The 26,213-nt window shown below is 43.2% G+C and overlaps 1 protein-coding gene across 1 annotated transcript; it reads left to right on the top strand.

Moving 5' to 3' along the window:
* Positions 1 to 5,097: 5,097 nt before the first annotated feature.
* Positions 5,098 to 10,085, top strand: LOC119357103. The gene is made up of 4 exons (XM_037624092.1): positions 5,098 to 5,199; positions 5,489 to 5,530; positions 9,182 to 9,567; positions 9,732 to 10,085. The coding sequence occupies exons 2-3, from the start codon at positions 5,505 to 5,507 to the stop codon at positions 9,555 to 9,557; spliced, it is 402 nt and encodes a 133-aa protein (XP_037479989.1). The 5' UTR covers positions 5,098 to 5,199; positions 5,489 to 5,504; the 3' UTR covers positions 9,558 to 9,567; positions 9,732 to 10,085.
* Positions 10,086 to 26,213: the final 16,128 nt, after the last annotated feature.

Here is a 26,213-nt window from a genome sequence, read left to right as displayed (position 1 = left end):
GAAAAATGGAGCTTGGAGAGGAGAAAGCTTAAGTAGTGTGGCTCGGGCATTCCATCGAACACCTTGTGTGCATAGGAGGTGAGCTAGAGCACCACCAAGCCCTCTCCCCCTCGGCCAGAGAAAAACAGAGTACTGGGTGCTCTGCTCGTGAGCGAGGGGTATATATAGGCACCTCATTGGTTCCGGTTGGTGACATGAGCCGGGACTAAAGGGGAGTATTTGGTCCCGGTTCAAGCCACCAACCGGGACCAATGATGATGGGCCAGGGGCGAGCCCCATTGGTCCCGGTTTATCCCACCAACCGGGACCAAAAGGTCCAGATGAACCGGGAACAATGGCCCACGTGGCCCGACCGGCCTCCTGGGCTCACGAACCGGGACCAATGCCCATATTGGTCCCGGTTCTGGACTGAACCGGGACTAATGGGCTGACCCCGGCCTGAACCAAAGCCCTGTTTTCTAATAATGACTGGCGGTGGAGGCCAGGGCATGGGCGTATTCAACGACTTCCCAGGGAATAGACAAGGAGAGGTTACCACCTCCAGCGGCATCTTTCCCATTAACATTTCCTCCGGGCTAAATTTTGTGCAAGATGCAAAGACTTGAAGTAGTTATCTAAGCAATCGAACGTCGCCTCGATTCGTGGTACGTCTTTGCAATGAACAAGTTAATGTCAGTCCGCAATTGCCAAATACGCCAAGTATTATGATCCTATCTCAAACTTGTTCACTGCAAAAAGTTTGTACCAACGGTTACCACATGCAGTAACCAACGGCTCCTCCCCATTATCAATTAGCTAGTCTTTCATAGGAAGTGGCCAAACCGTACGCACGGAATCCCATGGTACTCTGCGTGGCTGCATGAAACTAGAGCATGAAAACTTTCTTCTCTTGTTTCCCACAAAGTGGAGAAGTGCCATGTTTGGACCAGCGATGAAGCACGTTGCATTGATGCATCTTTAATGGAACATTTACCTTCTAGATACAACTCCAAAGGGAGCGATCTCTTTTTGGGTGGCTGCTCCACGAGAAAAAAATTTCATCATGCGCTGTTGTGGCTAACTTATATGCACTCTTTCCCTAAAAAAAATAAAAAAAACTTGTATCCACTCTTAACAATACCAAGCAAGAAAAATCTGCCGGTTTCGAGAATGCTCTTCCAGACACTACAACTTCCAAGCTCCCAGAGCATTAAGAAATCAGAGGCCCAGTTAAAATCACAATTCCTTTTTGGGTGTGATAGGGCAAAAGTCATGGTCACATGGAATGCAAGGGTCACGCCATGTCCATCAATGATCCGGTCCCCACTCTCTAAATGATTATGTGCTTTACCAGCTCCAAGCCATAGGCAATGTCCTTCCACACTGGCGAAGAATTGCCAAAGAAAGCCGAATCGAAAATGTTACCATTTGGGTAGTACTTTGCTCGAAGAGATGAGCGCATAAACTATTCAGGGTTTGATCAAACGGCAAGCCTATTTGGCTGGCAAGCCTTGGTTAAAAGCACGCATAATGCAAAACCTCATACCACCCTTCGATTTTGGGAGTCACATCTTATCCCAGCTTCACCAAGCCATCTTTATTTTTACCTTTCGTCAATGCTTCACCAGTATTTGTAACATTATTCATGTCAAGTCCTCACACGACAATTAGAAAAATGCTCATCACATATGTGGGTATTGCCTGGGCTACTGATTTAATAAAAAAATATTTATTTCAGAGGACGTGTATTGCTCACTCAAATCTTGGATTCCAAAATATGTTTTGAATTTCAAATTTTCATGGATTTGGAAAATGTTCCCAAATTTCAAAAATGATCATGGATTTGAAAATTGATCTTCTATTTTAAAAAGTTCAAAATGTCAAAAAATGTACATGAACAAAAAAAATTGAATTTGAAAGTGTTCTTAGATTTTTTTCAAAGATGTTCATGAATTTGAAAAATGTTATCAGACTTCACAAGACTTCATGGATTTTAGATTTAATCTCATATTTTCAAAAAGTTCCAAATCCAAAAATGGTCCATAAAATCAAAAATTGTTTTAAAATTTTATAAATTGTTAATGAATTTAGAAAATGTTCCCAAATTGGGAAATAGATTCACGAATTTTAAAAATGTTTCCAGATTCAAAAAATGTTCATGAATTTGTATAATGTCCTCATATTTTAAAAAATTGCTCCAAGATTCAAAATATGTTCCTGAATTTTAAAAACAAAAAAGGGCAAAAGAAATAAAAAATGAAAAAGAGGAAAAAGGGGGAAACAAAACTAGTAAAAACAACAAAGTAACACACAAGAAAACGGGAAAACCAACTAAGGGACGTTCTAGAAATTTCCCCAAGGTGGTGGGAAAAACAAAAGAGATGCATTGGGCCTGTACAGAAAGAGTGTGTGAGGGGGTGTGTTTGTTGACTACTCGAAATCACTAGGTAAGAGGTACCCTTTGCAAAGGTCACTCCCACTTCCTCTGAGGATGACATATGACACACCACATGTGTGACACTTGTTGCAACCGAAGAGTTTCATGCTTTTTTCGTAGATTCGTTCCTTCAAAATGATTTATCTATTCAACAATGTGTCCAAATCACGAACTATTATCATCGTTGAGTTTGCGTGTTGAGATCATCAAAACTAGACCCATGTATGAAAAAAAATCTTCGAATAAACAGAAAACCGAAAATAGAAACCAAAAACCAAAACAAAAAAAACGGAAACCGAAAGCACAATTGTGCTTCACTTTTTTCGAGAAGCACAACACAATTGTACTTCACACGGTACATAATTGTGTTTTTTCACTTTTCAGGAGCATCATTTCTTTCACGTGGAAGGATAACTATGATTTTCACTTTTAAAGAAGCATAGTTCCTGCTACACGTGGTGCACAATTGTGTTGTTCACTTTTCAGAAAAAAAAGCACCATTTGTGTACTCTCACATGATGTGCTTCACATGGAGAAAACAAGAACCAGTGTTTTTTTCAAGAAAGTATAAAAACCAAACAAAATTTGTAAACCCCAAAATACACAAAAATGCATGCAGAAAACAAAAAAAAAACCATGCTTCCGCAGGTGCCTCCAGTGCGTGAATTGTTGCCACGGCTGAGTGCAACACTTGGGGGCGCTTGCGTGTTGTGGAGTCCACCAAAATTGACCACTGTTGAGCCCCTTAGGGGTATCTGTTAATTAGTTGCTCCGATTATCTGTGTGTTGAATAGGTTTTGTTTGCCCGTTTGTTGATTATCTACCGCACTGTTTAGTGTTGATATTAAGGCCTAGAAATTGATATTAGCATTGGGCAACCCGAATGTCCTTGTTTGGATATTATGAATAACCATTGTTTGGATGGTTAGGGAATTGCCTTGCTGAATTGGCCCAAAATATTGGGTAGCCCACTCTCGCGGGCCACCTAGCTATTCCCGGATTCGAGGCTACGAGCTCGACTTTGTCATAGTTTTTTAGCCCTTGCTTATTTTGTGATTTGATAATTTGTCACTTCTTACATTGTAATTCATCTGTTGCCACCTTTTACTTTGTAATTTCATCTTTTACCATTTTTCACACAAAAACAATACTTGCAAATGACTGACACAATATATGAATAAAACAGTGGACCAAAATACCCCTTTGTGTTAGTTTGACTAGTGATTCCAGCCAATTGAAATCGAATCGGGAGGGATGAACCTTTTCACCACCACCGTTGCCCTGGTGATGGCCCCCTCCCCCCTCCTTGTCCTACTCTCCTCAAGTTTGTCGACGATCGCGCTACCGGGGTACCAACTTTCGTCGGTGACGTGGGGCGCACTACTCGCCGCCCCGTGCGTCTCACTACCAGTCTGGCACCATCCCATGTTCTTGTCCCTGTTGTCGGTTGCTCGCTGTTGTCGCCACTGCCTCCGGTCGCTGGAGCTCTATGAGCATAACTAGCGTGCACTCCCGCTGATGCAGGTTCTGGTGCCCGTCCACATGACTAACAGTTGTGGGGCGACGACCATGGCGTAGATCGTTGAAGGGAGGGGCAGAGTAGGGCTTGGTTGGGAATGGCAGGCGCTGCCTCCAACCGCCATCATCTAGCGTTGTTGAGGGCGAGAGGTGAGGATGGTCAGTCTGTAGGTTAGTGATATTCTGGTCATTTTACATGCGAACCACCTGAAAGGGGGAAAAAGATCAAAGTGCAAAGTAAAAAAGCAGCAACAAATGAATTACAATCTCCACTACTACTATTAAAAACAACCAAGTTGTGGTAGAAACATTGAATATCAGCTATTCGTTATCTTAGGTCTGATAGCCTACATTGCTCCAATGATGTTGTACCCATTAACGCATCGGAATTAGCAATTAAGCAATGTACTAATTAGCATTCTAAAAAATAAAGATTGTCACCCTAGTTAGCATTCCAAACTTAAATAGTGTATCAATCGATCAAAGTACCATAATGAGCAATCCAAAAAGAAACATCGTAATTTGGAATGTTCTCAAACCAGTCGACTTGATCGAACCCTAGAGTACCGTCAGAGATATCGATGTTCACTTCTTTGCAAGACTGATTAAATAAATCCGAAGAAGCAAACGATATTCCCTCAAAAAGGGAAAAAGAAGAAGCAAAGCATATAGAATAATAAAAAGGTCTGAATTTTTAATTTTTTTATTCATGCGTTTCATGTAGTGATCTAAATGGTTTTAGATTAGTTCGCAGAGGAAGTACTAGTGTAAAAAAGCGGCAAATTATCAATGTGCAAAGTAACCAGCGGCTAAATAAAAGGGAAGAAACCTTGGTCTTCTACCTGGCCATGGGCCGGGCTTGGGCCGGGCCTAAAAAAACCCATGGCAGCAAACAGGCCCTCCCAGGCCCTACCATCGGGCCTATTTCAAGCCCAAGCCTAGCCCATATGGTAAAAAGCCCTGAAAATCCTTTAGAGCTTAGGGCCGTGGGCCGGACCTCTTCCTTAAAATGCCAATATGTCAAGCCCAAGCCCATCCAAGCTCTTCTGGTGGGCTCAAAACTCAGGCCCGAGCCTGGCCCACGGGCAAGCCCATCGGCCTAGGCCCTGGATTTTAGGGCCGGACCTGGGTGGGCCGACAGGGCCGGGCCGGAGATGGCCAGGTGGTCTGCTATTCGGGATCGAGCGCTCCTCCTACCGGTTCGCCGACGCTCCAGGGGAAAGGCGAACTTTAGCCGGAGTAGCGCAGTGCTTCCGGCGGCGCAGGTCAGCCCCTCTCCGTCTCTCTTCTCTCCGGCGGATCCCCTCCTCCCTCGCGTGCGCGCACCTCCAGGCGCCTCCGCCTCACCCACCCCCGCGCCCATCTCCCCGCTCGCTCGCCTCCCCGCACCCCACCGCACGCCCGCGGCCTCCCGTGGCACAAGGCACGCCAGCCTCTTCCCCCCGTCGCCGCTTATTCCTCCAGCCCCATGGCCACCATCCCCTAGCCCCCTCCCTAACCCTACTCAGAAACCCCTTGTGTGCTAGTAATCTGAGATTCTCTTACCTTTTGTAGGTCACTGGATTTGGGCATGAATCCCCAGCAGGAAGATCCAAGGTACCTACGTATTTGATGTGCTTTGTGCGTGATCTTGGTCTGTTAGCCTTAGATGTGGATACAAAATTTGCTTTCGGGTCCTTTTGATGCTTGAATCTACAATTTGTCGTTTCATTCTTTCATATGCTGCACAAATGATTCATTCATTCATGTGCTGAACAAATGCACATATAGTCTACGATCGTAGCCATAATTGGTATAAGGTTGCAGAAAATTCCACAAACAAAATTTGTGGTACCAACCACGCCATGCCACAAGGGTATATATCCAATTTGATAAAACCATCACCATACTTCAGCCAAGCTAGGAGGAAGCTGTCGGAAGTAGCTGCGATAAGTTCATTGTTCGAGTCCACTTCTGACTGCTGCATATTGAATAAATGTTCTTGCAATTGAATATGAGTAGCCGGATGCACCTTCAGAATTGTCTCATTTGTTTCTCTAGTGGCACCTAAATCTTTTGCAGCTGACAATGATCGATACTTATAGCTATGCTAGAAAGCGATGCAATAACTCCTTCGGGTAGCTTGCTGAGCACAACCACTTCCATAAATTTGGCAATCAACTATATATGGTTATCACATAATGAACTCCTGGGTCCCACTGCTACTTAAGATTTCTGTCTCCTGTATTGATCATACCTCTGCCCTTGTACAAAAAGTAACAACAGCCTGGGATCTTAAATCAAGCTTCCTTGCTGGATCAAAAGGCCTGACAGTACCAATTTGAACTGTCAACCATTTCAGTGGAGCTGTGAACTCCCATGAGGTGCACTGTCTAATGAGAATTGTATCTTGCATTCCCTTGCACCAATTAAGATTCCCAGTAACCCACATACCAGATGGATCTCTGGATCCACTGTTCAGACCACTCTTCATGATTTGGCATTGCTTGCAAGGTTATAGAAGAATCAAGGATATTGCAATTTGACATGGTTCGAGAACTACTCTGTATAGCATCACAGAACATATGCACCATATGTTGCTCCTCATCATATCCCGGACTGAAAGCATCTCGACCCCATGGTTATGTGTCTGCCAGGCAAAGTTCTGTGTTGCACCTAAGTGAAGTCACGAGCTGGAGGGATGACCATGGCAATGACTTTGGTACCTGACCTGAACATGGCTGTTCGGGAGGACGTGGTGGTGGCGGCAGTATTGAGGAATGGCGGTACTTGCTCCTCGGAGTCCAGCGCACTCGGCGATGAGGGATTGGCACCTTGGAGACCCACTTGATGAGGTGTCTGGGTTGCGTCCGGATTCCTTCCACTTCAAGCCTTGTGTCGAACACCTCGACTGCCTGGCATTGCTGTACCTTCCCTGACACTGAAGAGTGGCCGCACAAGTATTTGTTGCAGGAATTGACATCAGAATAGGCTGGGCATCCTCAACATTGGAGCTTGGCATGGGCGATGATGAAGTTTTGGTGAACACCTTCTAGGTGCTCGTGGGGGCGGTCCCCGCGAAGGGCTGGACCCCTGTAGGTGTGTCAACAGTCGCTGTGGATGACAATGGCGTTGCTGCTGTGGTGAGGGTCATCAAAGTTGTGTTTGACACCTTAGAGAGGGACGGTGCCGCTGGCATGACAAAAGATTGCCAAGGGCTCGGCATAGGTGTACACACGATGGAAATATTGCAGCATGCGTTCTAGATGTTCCTGCCATGCAGGGCGTTAGGCGCGCACACAGCCTCGCATCCAGATCGAAGCTGGACCGAGGTCTCCACCCAACCATTTCCTTGGAACATAGCAATCATAGTCACACCACAACCATAAAGCTCAAAGACCTGCCAGAGCACGGCCTCTGTCATAGGATAAATCATGTGGCTGACGGAGACATGGATGGCGCTGTTCATGGTCACCTCCTGGTTGTTCTGACATTTCGCCAAACAATTAGTGTCCAGAAACCAGTTTGTAGCAACTTCCAACCGATCTGACCTCGGATCGGTATTACAGCAGTAGAACAAGATCCACCACCAACCTATCGTCGGAATTACGGATCAAGGCCGGAAGAGCGCGAGGAACTGTGGCTCTGAATACCAATTGTAACGAACGTGCCTCTCTCATACAGATTAACACCAGGAACTAGATACAAGGTACAGATTACACGAGTAATTGGAGGAATTAGACGAGGAAGAGCAGGGAATCAGGGTAGGCAGCAAGAGGGAGGGAGGGAAGGTCGTACGGACACGAGGGAACGGAGAGGAACCGAGGAAGAAGAAGAAGGCCTGAAGCTGCTTTTATTATGTTCGATGCCTTTCTGCAGAGAAGCTGTCGCTTATATCCTAATCCCTTGTATCTCTCTTTCTCATCTCTTGGACGCAGTTGCAGTCAAAGCCCATCACCAGCCCGGCCCGTGGCCTATCCCATGACAGGTTTGATATTGGGGATAATTCAATTCCATAGCCCTGAATATCAACATCCAAACAGAGCAAAGCCTCCTCCCACCGAAGCCAAAGAGAAACCAGGCAGCCTTTTTTCAATGGCTGAAATGAAGGGCAGAGATGCTTCCTTGGAAGCTTTGAATCTGCTAAAGGTATCCCCAGGTAATTCTGGGGGAAGGTTTCCACCGAAACAGCCAAAAACTGAAGCAATTTGAACACTCTCACATGCCTCTAGGTTTATGGGGACAGAAGTCGACTTGGAGTAGTTGATCGACAGTCCAACTATGCCTTGAAAAAGCTTCCAAATTCTCCTTCAGTAACTTGGCATTTTCCTGGTCTGCTTCCATAACAATTAACATGTCTTCGGCATCTTGGAGCACGAGGTGAGGTTATTCAGGTAAAACAGAGTGCCGCAGTAAACCTCGAGAAGCAAACTGCTTAATTGTCTACTAGAGAACGTCCAACTATGACCAGTAGTGGGGAGAGCGGGTCTGCTTGCCTTAAACCCCTTTTCAGATTGGCTCCACTTTTCCTTTTTCTACAATTCTGGATTGAATCTATGCCATAGAAAGAGTTGTCCGCAATGCATCTGTCCCAACTGATCCTCATCAACAAATGACTTAGGCTTTGTTCGGTTGAGGTGGATTTCGAGGGGATTGGCAGGGATTGAGGGAGATTAAATTCCCTACAAGCCAAAATCCCCTCCAATCCCCTTGAGAAGAGGATTAACCGAACAAGGCCTTAATGAAATACTGTAATCTGGCTGCAAGTACCTTAGTAATCCACTTATTTGGTCAATCAAGAAAGGGGGTCGGTCTTAAGTTATCAGGGGTGTTGGTGTTGTCTTTTTTTCGGCAGCAGAATCATAAAAGATATGTTTATTCTGTCAAGCTCCACTGTTCCCTCAAAGAACTGATCAAGCAAGGCAAGTGTATCTTCCCTGATTAAGTCCTGAAAAAAAAAATCCGAAGTGAAGCCATCCAGCCCAGGGCTTTTGCCCCGGTGTATATTTTAGATAGCCTTTATTATTGGACGCTAATAATGGCTGGTCTTTTTGTTCTTCTGAGAATTCATGACTGAAAAAACTGTTTTATATGTATGTATATGAACAATGTTCATGATGAACACTTTTAGTTACCCATTTGATTTTCCTCTCTCTTGAAAATCTGTTAGGGTCATGCATTTTTCTTGTTGTATAACATCATCCACTTGAGCATCAACCAAAGAAAAATGGACGAGGCTGAGTTTTTGTTGTTTGTCATTCTTTTTAGAGAGAATCCAGAGAAGCTAAAGTTGACCAAAGTGTTGACTGAGGCAGTGAAGTGTGCACAAGCTCTCAAGACTGATGAATTGATTGCTGACACCAGAGTTAAGGAAGCTTTTGCAGAGCTGGTGAATGAAGTGTACCCGCGTCTACCTGAGAGCCTACAGGATCAACTGCTTGTTGACTTCAAACTCAACATCCTCCGTCGAGCGCAAGAGAAAAATACTCCTCCGGCTGAGTTGATGGATGGTGAACAGAAGAAGAACTTCCTCAGGAAAAAAGGAGCTCGTACCAATACCTTGTGGATTATAGAAAAGCTAGTCCTGTTAGTCGGCGTATGCTGCTTCATGTACCTCATGAGCTTCTATGTCACTGGGTACTGAACACACAAAGGTATGCCTAAAGTTTATTTACAAGTACAATCAAACTGCTTCTTTTTGTCGAATATTATGTTGTTTGTATTATATAATTCTTATGGTGGCTAGAACACGTGTACCTCTATGCGCATGTAACATCTTTCTTAGTGACCTGATTGTTGTTTATCTGCTGATACACAGGGGGAAATGAATATTTGCACATGGGGATTCAGTTGCTTTGGACAAGGACAACAATAATCTTTCAGCGCAGCACAAGGATGGGCTCTGCTCTGGTCGCATGTAGAATTCGCATGGCTGGAGAGGTAGTGATGTAGATGTGTCTGTCTCGTGCGTCAACTTTGAAGTGAACCTCTAGAAATATATGGCAGTGTGGCGTCGTCTTGTTATTTTTTTCATGTTGCAAGATCAAGTCTTGAACTAATGGTTCTGTTGCTGAATCTTTCAGCTGATTAGTCCTCTTAATCAGTCAAGCTCCAAGGTGGTTTGAGATATTTCGACATATGCTGGCACATCGGGCATTGATAGCATGTGACATTCACATTGTTCAGTTTCTGTTGAATTTTTCATTATTGTTCTACATTTGGGGCGTGCGATGCTTTCAGGGTGTGTTTGAGATGATGCTTGTGACTGTTTTTCCTCGTTTTTTGAGGTTGCGCCCGGACCCAGGTTATTGGCAGCATAAATACTTTATGAGAATCCTAGTGCTGCACGATGATGAGTAATTTAGAATCAGACTGGGTTTCAGGATGTGTCAATTGCAGTGGTGGGTTTTGAAATTAGCTTCAGCTGATATAGCGAACTGACACCCATACATCTCTGTTTAGGCAGTAGCTTTATCTGATATTCTCTCTCCTGAAGCTATTATGCAGTGGAAAAATTGTTCTCGAGATAAAGCTATCTCACCTAAATCTACGATGCTATATTCAAAGTTCAGACATGTAAGATGGGTTATAAGATATATTAATAGGTTATTGTGCATGGATTTGTAGCGGTCACTTAAATATTACAAAAGATATCTGAATGTGACATGTGATTCTTCAGTGACGTTACATGGGTGCACTTCAGAATATTCTCCGGTTGGAGTTATATTAGAAGGCATATCCCCCGCAAAATAATAATAATATTAGAAGGCATGTAAGCACATTCTTTTTTTTCTCTATCTATATATCTCTGTAATATCTTGTATTTTGGAGAAAATATCTGTTGTACTCATTAGTGCCGATTCATTTATCCAAAATCTGTTATCAAACTGCCAACATTTTCAACTTACCCGTAGCTCACATATCTTGGGATCTTTATTGATTTAAGTAGGTCATGCTCAAAAATGTCTTGCCAGGATTTCGCACATGTGATGTCATCTGATGTCTTGTTATACCATTGGTCTAATTGTTTGTTACTAGATTCTGAATTTTCTTCTTGGTATCTTGTAGTTGTTTGATCATGGTCATGCCGGAAGTTGGGTTCAGAAGCAGGAAGAAATTGTATCCTAGAAAGAAACTAATGGGACTAACTCGCTTTGAAAACAACGTTGTTGCAATGGTTTACCTGACCGTGGATGTGCAAAGGAAGGTCCTAAGTTGTTTTTGAGTTTGACGGTGCTAATGAACAAGAGGATGTTTTTTTTTAGGGTAACAAGAGGATGTTTTGACAGTGATCCCTAATGTGTTTCCGTATATCGCCTGAATATGTTTTCTAAGGCCGTTTGATGCTAATACAAAGGCCGGTTTGTTTCTAAGGAGTATCTTAGGTTGACGTTTTGTTGTTTCTATGCTGCAATCAATGTGCATTTGCATCCCCCTGTTGCCGATCATGATCAAAATCCCTTGGTTCCAAAGTTTTCGTGTGATGGCAAATAAATGCCCCTTGCTCAACACTGTTTCTTTGCAGTGTGCCTTCGGTTGGATTCTACTCTAGGCTTCAGTTTAATTTGCAGGCTATAGCCGGGTGAAGTGCCTTCGCTTGGATATTGCAAGTGTCACATATGCCGCCAGTGAGTAAATTGCTCAAAACCACCACATTTGTGGCTAGGGTATTCCAAAACCACCATTTTTGTCAAAAATCACAAAAAACCACCACTTCTGCGCCTAGTGAATAACAAATCGCACTGAATCAGATGTTAGTCGTGACTAACAACAAAACTGAAGAGCGGGACCCGTCCGTCAGGCTGATGTGGATAAAACTAGTCCTAGTCAATGTGTTGACCCGCTGAGGTGGACACAGGGCCCAACCTGTCAGCCACATGTCTTATTTCCCCATTCTCTTCTTCATCCTCAGGCCACCACGCCACCATGTCGACCGCTACCACCATGCGATGCACCTGCCCGCAACCATCTTCGCTAGCCTCGCCGGCTCCGACCACCTCACTTGACACAGCGGCGACGCCCTACGAGCTTCCCTCGTCACTAGCCGCCGGATCTAGGCACCGGCCACCGGATCCACCCCGCAAGGCGCCGTGGTCCGCTGCCTCCTCCCCAGCAGCCTACAACAGCGATGCGGGCACGCAGGGCCTCGTCCTCGCCGGAGTAGGCTGGGACGCGGGCTCCGCCTCGCCGGAGCGGGCACGCAGGGCCTCGGCTTCGCCGGAGTAGGCTGGGACGCGGGCACGCGCGGGCTCCGCCTCGCCAGACCGGTTTGTTTCTAAGGAGTATCTTAGGTTGACGTTCTGTTGTTTCTATGCTGCAATCAATGTGCATTTGCATCCCCCTGTTGCTGATCATGATCAAAATCCCTTGGTTCCAAAGTTTTCGTGTGATGGCAAATAAATGTCCCTTGCTCAACACTGTTTCTTTGCAGTGTGCTTTCGGTTGGATTCTACCCTGGGCTTCAGTTTAATTTGCAGGCTATAGCCGGGTGAAGTGCCTTCGCTTGGATGTTGCAAGTGTCACATATGCCGCCACTCCTAGTGGTCTAGTTGCTCCGTGAAGTAGGCAGACACCCGACCGACTTGGAGGGCAGCACCCACGATCTTGACAACACGCTTGCGGAACTGTGAGACCTCAACAAGGTGGCTGCTCGTGAGCTTAGCTCTGCTCTTCCGTTGTGTGGTGTTTTCTTGTGTCACCGATGAGATGAAACATAGTGCAGCATGCTGTCCTGCTATAAATTACGACCACTTGATCACAAGTGAGGCTATTCATCATAAGCAGCAGAAAATAATCACATTGGCAGAACCCGTCTCTCACTCACTCAAACCACCTCCAAATCAAGCTCCCTGTAACATCTCAGTTGTCCTTTAATATCCCAACTCGTACATAAGCCTTACAAATATATACATATGGAAATTGTAATGACCACATATCATTGTAACCTCTGGATCGGCGATAGGTTGCTAGGCATGATCTTAATTTATAGGTGCGTGCCTATATGTGTTATTCATACTTTTTTATGCAAGTTAGTTGATGGTTATCAGAACATTGTGTGCATGCATTCATTCAACTCCATGCTTTCTTTATGCAAATTAGTTGGTGGCCAACATCAAAACATGCATGAACATTATTGCATGCATTCATACAAGATGACCTATATGTATCAATGGACAATATGCATGCAAATTACAGGGATGCCTCATTTTATTCCCTTTTTGTGAAAAGGCAAAAGTATATACTCCCTCCGTCCCAAAAAATTTGTCGTCTTAGATTTGTCTAAATACGGATGTATCAATTGATACTACATATGTATTTAGACAAATTTAAGACAAGAATTTTGGGATGGAGGGAGTATTAAGTAACACAAATCCTTACAAAAACACTCTTACAAAAATGGAAAAATGTTGGGGAACATAGTAATTTCAAAAAATTTCCTACGCACACGCAAGATCATGGTGATGCATAGCAACGAGAGGGGAGAGTGTTGTCTACGTACCCTCGTAGACCGTTCACGGAAGCGTTATATCAACGCGGTTGATGTAGTCGTACGTCTTCACGTCCGACCGATCCAAGTACCGAAAGCACGGCACCTCCGAGTTCTGCACACGTACGGCTCGGTGACGTCCTCGCCTTCTCGATCCAGCAAGAGGGGCGAAGTAGTAGATGAGTTCCGGCAGCACGACAGCATGGTGACGGTGTTGGTGAAGAACAATCTCCGCAGGGCTTCGCCTAAGCACTACGAAAACTATGACAGAGGATAAACTAGAGGAGACAGGGTTCCCGGCACACGGCTTGGTGTTTCTTGATCTCTCTTTGGTGCTAGCCCTGCCCCTCTATTTATATGTTGAGCCCTGGGGTCGAAACTTGGAGTAAAAGCCTCCACAAAGTCGGTTTCACCCGAAAGGCAAGAGTCCTTCTCGGACTCCAGGGCCAGACGCCAGGGTTCCCGGCGTCTGGACCCAGACGCCAGGGACCCTGGCGTCTGGCCCCTGGACTCCGCAAAACTTCCTTTTGCGTTTTCCAAAAACCTTGTGGGATTTCCCCTTTGGCCCAAATAAAGTGTTCTCGTACCCAAACATTTTGGGAAACATCCGGAACCCCTTCCGGTGATTTCCGGAACCCTTCCGGTGATCAAACACTATTATCCCATATATCAAACTTTGTCTCCGGACCATTCTGGAGTTCCTCGTCATGTCTGTGATCTCATTCCGGACTCCGAACAACATTCGGTCACCAACATACATAACTCACATAGTACTATATCGTCAACGAACGTTAAGCGTGCGGACCCTACGGGTTCGAGAACTATGTAGACATGACCGAGACACCTCTCTGGTCAATAACCAATAGCGGGACCTGGATGCCCATATTGGCTCCTACATATTCTACGAAAATCTATATCGGACAGACCGCATAACAACATACGTTGTTCCCTTTGTCATCGGTATGTTACTTGCCCGAGATTCGATCGTCGGTATCCAATACCTAGTTCAATCTCGTTACCGGCAAGTCTCTTTACTCGTTCCGTAATACATCATCTCACAACTAACATATTAGTTGCAATGCTTGCAAGGCTTATGTGATGTGCATTACCGAGAGGGCCCAGAGATATCTCTCCGACAATCGGAGTGACAAATCCTAATCTCGAAACACGCCAACCCAACATCTACCTTTGGAGACACCTGTAGAGCTCCTTTATAATCACCCATTTACGTTGTGACGTTTGGTAGCACACAAAGTGTTCCTCCGGCAAACGGGAGTTGCATAATCTCATAGTCATAGGAACATGTATAAGTCATGAAGAAAGCAATAGCAACATACTAAACGATCGGGTGCTAAGCTAATAGAATGGGTCATGTCAATCAGATCATTCACCTAATGATGTGATCTCGTTAATCAAATAACAACTCTTTGTTCATGGTTAGGAAACATAACCATCTTTGATTAACGAGCTAGTCAAGTAGAGGCATACTAGTGACGTTTGGTTTGTCTATGTATTCACACAAGTATTATGTTTCCGGATAATACAATTCTAGCATGAATAATAAACATTTATCATGATATAAGGAAATAAAATAATAACATTATTATTGCCTCTAGGGCATATTTCCTTCAGTCTCCCATTTGCACTAGAGTCAATAATCTAGTTCACATCGTCATGTGATTTAACAGCAATGGTTCACATCACCATGTGATTAACACCCATAGTTCACATCGGTATGTGATCAACACCCAAAGGGTTTACTAGAGTCAGTAATCTAGTTCACATTTATTATGTGATTAACACCCAAAAGAGTACTAAGGTGTGATCATGTTTTGCCTGTGAGATAATTTTAGTCAACGGGTCTGTCATTTTAGATCCGTAAGTATTTTGCAAAATTCTATGTCTACAATGCTCTGCACGGAGCTACTCTAGCTAATTGCTCCCACTTTTAATATGTATCCAGATTGAGACTTAGAATCATCTGGATCAGTGTCAAAAACTTGCATCGACGTAACCCTTTACGACGAACCTTTTTGTCACGTCCATAATCGAGAAACATATCCTTATTTCACTAAGGATAATTCTGACCGCTGTCCAGTGATCTACTCCTAGATCACTATTGTATTCCCTTGCCAAATCAGTGCAGGGTATACAATAGATCTGGTACACAGCATGACATACTTTATAGAACCTATGGCCAAGGCATAGGGAATGACTTTCATTCTCTTTCTATCTTCTGCCGTGGTCGGGTTTTGAGTCTTACTCAACTTCACACCTTGTAATACAGGCAAGAACTCTTTCTTTGACTGCTCCATTTTGAACTATTTCAAAATCTTGTCAAGGTATGTACTCATTGAAAAACTTATCAAGCGTTTTGATCTATCTCTGTAGATCTTGAAGCTCAATATGTAAGCAGCTTCACCGAAGTCTTTCTTTGAAAAACTCCTTTCAAACACTCCTTTATGCTTTACAGAATAATTCTACATTATTTCCAATCAACAATATGTCATTCACATATACTTATCAGAAATGCTGTAGTGCTCCCACTCACTTTCTTGTAAATACATGCTTCACTGTAAGTCTGTATAAAACTATATGCTTTGATCAACTCATCAAAGCGTATATTCCAACTCTGAGATGCTTGCACCAGTCTACAGATGGATCGCTGGAGTTTGCACATTTTGTTAGCACCTTTAGGATTGACAAAACCATCTTGTTGCATCACATACAACTCTTCTTTAATAAATCCATTAAGGAATGCAGTTTTGTTTATCCATTTGCCAGATTTCATAAAATGCGGCAATTGCTAACATGATTCGGACAGACTTAAGCATAGATACGAGTGAGAGAAACTCATCGTAGTCAACACCTTGAACTTGTCGAAAACCTTTTGCGATAATTCTAGCTTTGTAGATAGTAACACTACTATCAGCGTCCGTCTTTCTCTTGAAAATCCATTTATTTTCTATGGCTTGCCGATCATCGGGCAAGTCAACCAAAGTCTACACTTTGTTCTCATACATGGATCCCATCTCAGATTTCATGGCCTCAAGCCATTTTGCGGAATCTGGACTCATCATCGCTTCCTCATAGTTCGCAAGTTCGTCATGGTCTAGTAACATGACTTCCAGAACAGGATTACCGTTCCACACTGGTGCGGATCTCACTCTGGTTTACCTACGAGATTCGGTAGTAACTTGATCTGAAGTTACATGATCATCATCATTAACTTCCTCACTAATTGGTGTAGTAGTCACAGGAACAGAATTCTGTGATGAACTACTTTCCAATAAGGGAGAAGGTACAATTACCTTATCAAGTTCTACTTTCCTCCCACTCACTTCTTTCGAGAGAAACTCCTTCTCTGGAAAGGATCCATTATAAGCAACGAATGTCTTGCCTTAGGATCTGTGATAGAAGGTGAACCCAACAGTCTCCTTTTGGGTATCCTATGAAGACATATTTCTCCGATTTGGTTTTGAGCTTATCAGGATGAAACTTTTTCACATAAGCATCGTTGCCCCAAACTTTAAGAAACGACAACTTGGTTTCTTGCCAAACCACAGTTCATAAGGCGTCGTCTCAACGGATTTTGATGGTGCCCTATTTAACGTGAATGCGGCTGTCCCTAATGCATAACCCCAAAACGATAGTGGTAGATTGGTAAGATACATCATAGATTGCACTATATCCAATAAAGTACGGTTATGACGTTCGGACACACCATTATGCTGTGGTGTTTCAGGTGGCGTGAGTAGTGAAACTATTTCACATTGTTTTAACTGAAGACCAAACTCGTAACTCAAATATTTTACCTCTGCGATCATATCATAGAAACTTTTATTTTCTTGTTACGATGATTTTCCACTTCATTCTGAAATTCTTTGAACTGTTCAAATGTTTCAGACTTATGTTTCATCAAGTAGATATCCCCATATCTGCTCAAATCATCTTGTGAAGGTCAGAAAATAATGATACCTGCTGTAAGCCTTAATATTCATCGGACCGCATACATCAGTATGTATGATTTCCAACAAATCTGTTGGTTGCTTCATTGTTCCGGAGAACGGCGTTTTAGTCATCTTGCCCATGAGGCACGGTTCGCAAGTACCAAGTGATTCGTAATCAAGTGGTTCCAAAAGTCCATCAGTATGGAGTTTCTTCATGCACTTTATACCGAAATGACCTAAATGGCAGTGCTACAAATAAGTTGCACTATCATTATTAACTTTGCATCTTTTGGTTTCAATATTATGATTATGTGTATCACTATGATCGAGATCCAACGAACTATTTTCATTGGGTGTGTAACCATATAAGGTTTTATTCATGTAAACAGAACAACAATTTATTCTCTTACTTAAATGAATAACCGTATTACAATAACCATGATCAAATCATATTCATGCTCAACGCAAACACCAAATAACACTTATTTAGGTTCAACACTAATCCCGAAATTATAGGGAGTGTGCGATGATGATCATATCAATCTTGGAACCACTTCCAACACATATCGTCACTTCACCCTTAACTAGTCTCTGTTTATTCTGCAACTCCCGTTTTGAGTTACTAATCTTAGCAACTGAACTAGTATCAAATACTGAGGGTTTACTATAAACACTAGTAAAGTACATATCAATAACATGTATATAAAATATACTTATGTTCACTTTGTCATCCTTCTTATCCGCCAATCACTTGGGGTAGTTCCGCTTCCAGTGACCAGTCCCTTTGCAGTAGAAGCACTTAGTCTCAGGCTTAGAACCAGACTTGGGCTTCTTCACTTGAGCAGCAACTTGCTTGCTGTTCTTCTTGAAGTTCCCCTTCTTCCCTCTGCCCTTTTCTTGAAACTAGTGGTCTTGTCAACCATCAACATTTGATGTTTTTCTTGATTTCTACCTTCGTTGATTTCAGCATCACGAAGATCTTGGGAGTTGTTTCCGTTATCCCTTGCATATTATAGTTCATCACGAAGTTCTACTAACTTGGTGATGGTGACTAGAGAATTCTGTCAATCACTATCTTATCTGGAAGATTAACTCCCACTTGATTCAAGCGATTGTAGTACCCAGACAATCTGAGCACATGCTCACTAGTTGAGCGATTCTCCTCCATCTTTTAGCTATAGAACTTGTTGGAGACTTCAGATCTCTCAACTCGGGTATTTGCTTGAAATATTAACTTCAACTCCTGGAACATCTCATATGGTCCATGACGTTCAAAACATCTTTGAAGTCCCGATTCTAAGTCGTTAAGCATGGTGCACTTAAACTATCAAGTAGTTATCATATTGAGCTAGCCAAACGTTCACAACGTCTGCATCTGCTCCTGCAATAGGTCTGTCACCTAGTGGTGCATCAAGGACATAATTCTTCTGTGCAGCAATGAAGATAAACCTCAGATCATGGATCCAATCCGCATCATTGCTACTAACATCTTTCAACACAATTTTCTCTAGGAACATATCAAAATAAACATATGGAAGCAACAAGGCGAGCTATTGATCTACAACATAGATATGCTAATACTACCAGGACTAAGTTCATGATAAATTAAAGTTCAATTAATCATATTACTTAAGAACTCCCACTTAGATAGACATCCCTCTAATCCTCTAAGTGATCACGTGATCCAAATCAACTAAACCATGTCCGATCATCACGTGAGATGGAGTAGTTTCATTGGTGAACATCACTATGTTGATCATATCTACTATATGATTCACGCTCGACCTTTCGGTCTCCGTGTTCCGAGGCCATATCTGTATATGCTTGGCTCGTCAAGTATAACCTGAGTATTCCGCGTGTGCAACTGTTTTGCACCCGTTGTATTTGAACGTAGAACCTATCACACCCGATCATCACGTGGTGTCTCAGCACGAAGAACTTTCGCAACGGTGCATACTCAGGGAGAACACTTCTTGATAATTTAGTGAGAGATCATCTTATAATGCTACCGTCAATCAAAGCAAGATAAGATGCATAAAAGATAAACATCACATGCAATCAATATAAGTGATATGATATGGCCATCATCATCTTGTGCCTGTGATCTCCATCTCCGAAGCACCTTCATGATCACCATCGTCATCGGCACGACACCTTGATCTCCATCGTAGCATCGTTGTCGTCTCGCCAATCTTATGCTTCCACGACTATCGCTACCGCTTAGTGATAAAGTAAAGCATTACATCACGATTGCATTGCATACAATAAAGCGACAACTATATGGCTCCTGCCAGTTGCCGATAACTCGGTTACAAAACATGATCATCTCATACAATAAAATTTAGCATCATGTCTTGACCATATCATATCACAACATGCCCTGCAAAAACAAGTTAGACGTCCTCTACTTTGTTGTTGCAAGTTTTACGTGGCTGCTATGGGCTTAAGCAAGAACTCATCTCACCTACGCATCAAAACCACAACGAAAGTTTGTCAAATAGACTCCGTTTTAACCTTCGCAAGGACCGGGCGTAGCCACACTGGGTTCAACTAAAGTTGGAGAGACAGTCGCCCGCAAGCCACCTATGTGCAAAGCACGTCGGGAGAACCGGTCTCGCGTAAGCGTACGCGTAATGTCGGTCCGGGTCGTCTCGTCCAACAATACCGCCGAACCAAAGTATGACATGCTGGTAGGCAGTATGACTTATATCGCCCACAACTCACTTGTGTTCTACTCGTGCAAATAACATCAAACCATAAAACCTAGGCTCGGATGTCACTGTTGGGGAACGTAGTAATTTCAAAAAATTTCCTACGCACACGCAAGATCATGGTGATGCATAGCAACGAGAGGGGAGAGTGTTGTCTACGTACCCTCGTAGACCGTTCGCGGAAGCGTTATATCAACGCGGTTGATGTAGTCGTACGTCTTCACGTCCGACCGATCCAAGTACCGAAAGCACGGCACCTCCGAGTTCTGCACACGTACGGCTCGGTGACGTCCTCGCCTTCTCGATCCAGCAAGAGGGGCGAAGTAGTAGATGAGTTCCGGCAGCACGACGGCGTGGTGACGGTGTTGGTGAAGAACAATCTCCGCAGGGCTTCGCCTAAGCACTAAGAAAACTATGACAGAGGATAAACTAGAGGAGACAGGGTTGCCGTCACACGGCTTGGTGTTTCTTGATCTCTCTTTGGTGCTAGCCCTGCCCCTCTATTTATATGTTGAGCCCTGGGGTCGAAACTTGGAGTAAAAGCCTCCACAAAGTCAGTTTCACCCGAAAGGCAAGAGTCCTTCTCGGACTCCAGGGCCAGACGCCAGGGTTCCCGGCGTCTGGACCCAGACGCTAGGGACCCTGGCGTCTGGCCCCTGGACTCCGCAAAACTTTCTTTTGCGCTTTCCAAAAACCTTGTGGGCTTTCCCCTTTGGCCCAAATAAAGTGTTCTCGTACCCAAACATTTCGGGAAACATCCGGAACCCCTTCCGGTGATTTCCGGAACCCTTCCGGTGATCAAACACTATTATCACATATATCAAACTTTGTCTCCGGACCATTCTGGAGTTCCTCGTCATGTCTGTGATCTCATTCCGGACTCCGAACAACATTCGGTCACCAACATACATAACTCACATAGTACTATATCGTCAACGAACGTTAAGCGTGCGGACCCTACGGGTTCGAGAACTATGTAGACATGACCGAGACACCTCTCTGGTCAATAACCAATAGCGGGACCTGGATGCCCATATTGGCTCCTACATATTCTACGAAGATCTTTATCGGTCAGACCGCATAACAACATACGTTGTTCCCTTTGTCATCGGTATGTTACTTGCTCGAGATTCGATCGTCGGTATCCAATACCTAGTTCAATCTCGTTACCGGCAAGTCTCTTTACTCGTTCCGTAATACATCATCTCACAACTAACATATTAGTTGCAATGCTTGCAAGGCTTATGTGATGTGCATTACCGAGAGGGCCCTGAGATACCTCTCCGACAATCGGAGTGACAAATCCTAATCTCGAAATACGCCAACCCAACATCTACCTTTGGAGACACATGTAGAGCTCCTTTATAATCACCCATTTACGTTGTGACGTTTGGTAGCACACAAAGTGTTCCTCCGGCAAACGGGAGTTGCATAATCTCATAGTCATAGGAACATGTATAAGTCATGAAGAAAGCAATAACAACATACTAAACGATCGGGTGCTAAGCTAATAGAATGGGTCATGTCAATCAGATCATTCACCTAATGATGTGATCTCGTTAATCAAATAACAACTCTTTGTTCATGGTTAGGAAACATAACCATCTTTGATTAACGAGCTAGTCAAGTAGAGGCATACTAGTGATGTTTGGTTTGTCTATGTATTCACACAAGTATTATGTTTCCGGATAATACAATTCTAGCATGAATAATAAACATTTGTCATGATATAAGGAAATAAAATTATAACATTATTATTGCGTCTAGGGCATATTTCCTTCAAAAAATACATCCAAAATTTTGGGGGTGCGGAAGTCTTCTTCCTCATGTTCCAATGGTGGTGCCAAGACCAAAGCTTGTTGCTGCCTCTGGTCTTTGTCTCAACAGAGCAAACTTTCTTAAACACAAGAGCTTGTAGAAGTTGCGACCTATAAGTCATCGATGTTGACCAGGAGACGCCGACAGTCGTGATCAATGTAGTAAATCTCTGTCTCATAAAAGGAAAGGATGCCGAGGGCCTATAGAATGCCCCACTACTGACCAGTCGGAGTTGGGAAACACAATACTCACATGCTCTCCAAAGAGGCCGAGACTATCCAACCTTCGTCGTTCGGAATTGGAGTCGGAGGACCAAGATGTATGACCATCTTGTTCACTTCGCATGACTGTGCTATCGACTAAGAGAGGGAAATATGGCTCCCATGGGTAGATTGGGGCCTGCCCGCACACACCCACCAGCGGAGCCGACGGGGGAGGAGGAGGCCGGCGATCTACCAGCGGAGGATGATGATGGTGAAGGAGAACCCTAGATCGCCTTTGGGCAGGGGCTTTGTCCCGTACGTATGGTTGTATGCTGGTGATTGCTTTTGATACGGGATCTTACGTACAAACATAACCCATTTAATTCTTAATCCTATAGAGATGCCAAGCTGGGGGTAAATTATAATAGAAATTGGCATGGGAACCTCTTGAACACTATGTCGATTACATTTTGCATGTTCTTAGTTTTTCTAGAATTCAAGGGATACGACTTTGTAGTTCATCAGGAGCTCCTAATAACTTTAGGACAATTATTTCGAACAAAGCACATTCATGTTGCAGAAAAAAAATGAAACAAAACGTACATTGTGGAAATACTCTTATGCACTTATACCATTTTGTGGAGAATGTGTGGGCTGGCGGCCTCTAATGCGGCCGCAGTAGCTAGTACCATTTGTCTTGGCCGGCTAAAGTTCTGAACAAACAATATTGGGCCTCCTCACAACAGGGCAGCCCCTACATCTTGACAATGGGCTCACCAAACTACACGACCTCAGCTCTTTGGTTGTGTGGTGTTTTCGTGTGTCACTGATGAGATGAACCATGGTGCAGCATGTCGTCCTGCTATAAAATAGGGCCACTTGATCACAAGTACTGCCATTGACCATGAGCAATAGACAATAATCACATTGGCGGAACCCATCTCACACACAAACCACTTCCCAGTCAAGCTTCATATAACGTCTCAGTTGTCTTCTAATATCCCAAGTCACACATAAGCCTTGAAAAATATCCATATGTTAATTCTCTATTGTCTGTGCCCACATATCATCATAACCTCTGGGTTGATGTATTGGTTGCTAGACACAACTTTAATTTATAGGTGTCTGCCTATAATATGTTAATCATGCTTTCTTTATGTAGATTAGTTGATGACCATCAGAACATGCATGACACATTGCATGCAATGCATTGCGTGAACAACAGAACATGTGTGAACATTGCAGCCATGCATTCATACAAGACGATCTATGTGTATCACAAAGGTCATATACATGGAAACTAAATGCGCGACCTAACTCATTTTATTCTTCATCATATAGAAATGCAGAGGTGGGGGAGGGGGTAGCTGAACCTCATCTCAATTCTAAATTATAGTAAAAGTTGGTGTGGGAAACTCTTGAACACTATATTCAGGTGGGGAACGCCCCAGGGTGATTGTAAAAAAAAAGGCATTTTGCAGCTCTTAACTTTTGTAGACTCCCAGGAATATCTCTTTGTAGCACCGGAGCTCCTAATAATTTCAAGACAGTTTTTTCGAACAAAGCAACTGCAAGTTCAGTTTTTTTTACAAACATACATTGTGAAAACACTCTTTGCTCACACCAATTTGTGGAAAATGTGTGGGTTGTGACCCATCATTCGTCTGCCGGCGAGCTTTCTAGCCTCTATTGTAGCACCGAAGCCATTGTCATTTGTCTTGGGCGAGCTATTATCCTGAACAAACAATATTGTAGCACCGAGAGCCGTTGTCATTTTTCTTGGGCGAGCCATCATCCTGAACAAACAATATTGGACCACCTAACAGTGTCGCGCATGACATGCGAGAAGGTTGCGGGTGCAGTGCAGAGGTGCGTCTATGTGTCGCTTGTAGCAAGCTCGATGCCCCGCTCGCCTACAACATCCTGCACATAAGCCAGGCCCAGCATCGTAACGGGACACACGAGTGTGAAAATCCTACATCTACGAAGGGTTACTTAAACTTTACGTAAACTTCCTAACAATAACATCTCCCCCCTCTAAATTTTAGGGGGTGGGCCTGTTCTCCCCTCATCTCCAATCATATTTATCCATTTGGCTCATTATGTTAATCTTGTAGAACTATTTATGTATGTCTAATATTGCTCGGCGTGAGTGTCTCCCCTTCGAGCAACACATACATGCAATGCACTCCTTCTATTTTTTCTCTTCTGTTTTCTTTACTTTGTTTGGTTAAATACATTAAATGTTCATGGTACTTTATAAAACTATTTATCATGTATATAGATTTTTAATACGCATTAATATTTTCTTTAAATTGCATGATAATTTTTTAAAACACATGTTAATGTTTTTTAGAAAAATACAAGAATATTTTGTAAATACACGCCAAGCAATTTTTCAATTCATAATAACATTATGTATTCTATGATGAACAATTTTCAAATACATGATAATTTTTTAATATAAAAATGGAGTTTTTTATATAAACTATCAGCATTTTTTTGACCTGTTAAACATTTTTAATAGACGATACATGACGATTCTTTTTGAACATATTTGATGAAACTTCCTTAAACAAGGCACATATTTATTAATACATGGAGGACAGTTTTTAATACTCAACGATCATTTTTAATACACGGTGATTGTTTTCCAAAATACATGATGGGCATGTTTTATTACAAGATGAATATTTTCAGAATAAACAATGAATATTTTGCAAACAAATACTGTACATTTTTAAATACATGATAGACATTTTTAATACAAGATGGAATTTTTAAAATTTTATGAACATTTTTAAATACACAATAAACATTTTTTGCATGCAATGATCATTTTAAATTAAGGATGGACATCTTCTATATCTAAATAGCTAGTCCCCACTAGCTATTTCTCTCAACATGCAAGCATGCCACATCATCTCATAGCATGCATGAGAAAAGGCCATCTCCCAACATGCAAGCATGTCACTTCATCATTAAACATGCATGAAAAAAAGACTCATCTCAACATGCAAACATCCAAGAGAATTTTCATTCTACTATGCTATTTAGATTTAATAAAAAAATAACAATTATATAGTAATCAAACATAATAAATTATATGTATTTTCAGTTTTAGCTTTTTATATTATCACTTCAGTTATTCATTATTCATACAACGAATCACATTGAAATATGTTGCAAAATATTGCCACAACAACGTGCGAGGTATCATCTAGTTCTTAAAGTGCCTGGTGGTATTTGTCCAAAATACACAACGAACCCTTGTTTATACCGGCCTACAATATTTTCTTTTGAGAACGAACTAAAGGTTATCCCTTGAAGGGCTCCTTCGGTGAGTCGACGACCGCTGCTCCGTCCAGGGAATAGGCAGCAAGGCGATTTGCGCCTGCGTGCAGTGTTTTGGCCGTTTTCTAGGCTCGGCGGCGGTGCGTGAGGCAACACAGCAACTTTGACTGCCCACATGATGCAACCAGGTACGTGTACACATCTAGGGGTAGTCTAGTCCTTTTAGGTGCAGATAAATGGAAAAACTAAAGAAAAAACTGAAAAAGGGAGTAAACGGCATAGTAATCAAGAGATCCACGATCTGGATGTCATTTTTGAGAAACCCATCTTGAGAGTGGCGTTCTTGCGAAGCCCAACGTTTAAAGTGGTAACTATCCAATTTTCTCTCCACGGAGACGCCCCCCGATGGCCGCAGTCGCAACGCGAGTCGCGGTCGTGGTCGCTCCGGTATGTCCCGAAAAGACGGAGTGACGCCGGCTACCGCCTGGTCGATCGGGGTGCTCTGCTCTCCTTCCTGGGCTTAGGGTTTACTAGTAGTACAAATTATTTTTGTCATGCTACTTCGGTAGTTTTCTTCGTGTGAAGTCGTTGGGCCTTTTAGTAATTTATACATGGCGTGAATCTAGTTGGGCTTTTACACTGGCAACGACAGCATGCAATATATCGCCTACAGCGCGCCAGAAGCGCTTCGTAACTCAAAGAAAGAGCTAAAAACGGAGCCCTTCCGTCAACAAGGGTCGGGATCCACCGCGCCCACATGGCCCTAAGGCCACATGAGACCAGGCAAATCAGCGGCGTCACTAACGGGAGGAAGAAACCCTACCGCCTTTTCCCTTG

This window comes from Triticum dicoccoides, chromosome 2A (genome assembly GCF_002162155.2).
Source record: "Triticum dicoccoides isolate Atlit2015 ecotype Zavitan chromosome 2A, WEW_v2.0, whole genome shotgun sequence".
NCBI lineage: Eukaryota > Viridiplantae > Streptophyta > Magnoliopsida > Poales > Poaceae > Triticum > Triticum dicoccoides.
This window is presented reverse-complemented; position numbering and strand designations above follow the sequence as displayed.

Excerpts from the sequence above, each read along its gene's own strand:
- LOC119357103 (XM_037624092.1), top strand. The coding sequence starts at position 5,505 with ATGAATCCCCAGCAGGAAGATCCAAG. Across the intron at positions 5,531-9,181 it reads CCCCAGCAGGAAGATCCAAG|AGAGAATCCAGAGAAGCTAA; the intron begins GTACCTACGTAT and ends CATTCTTTTTAG.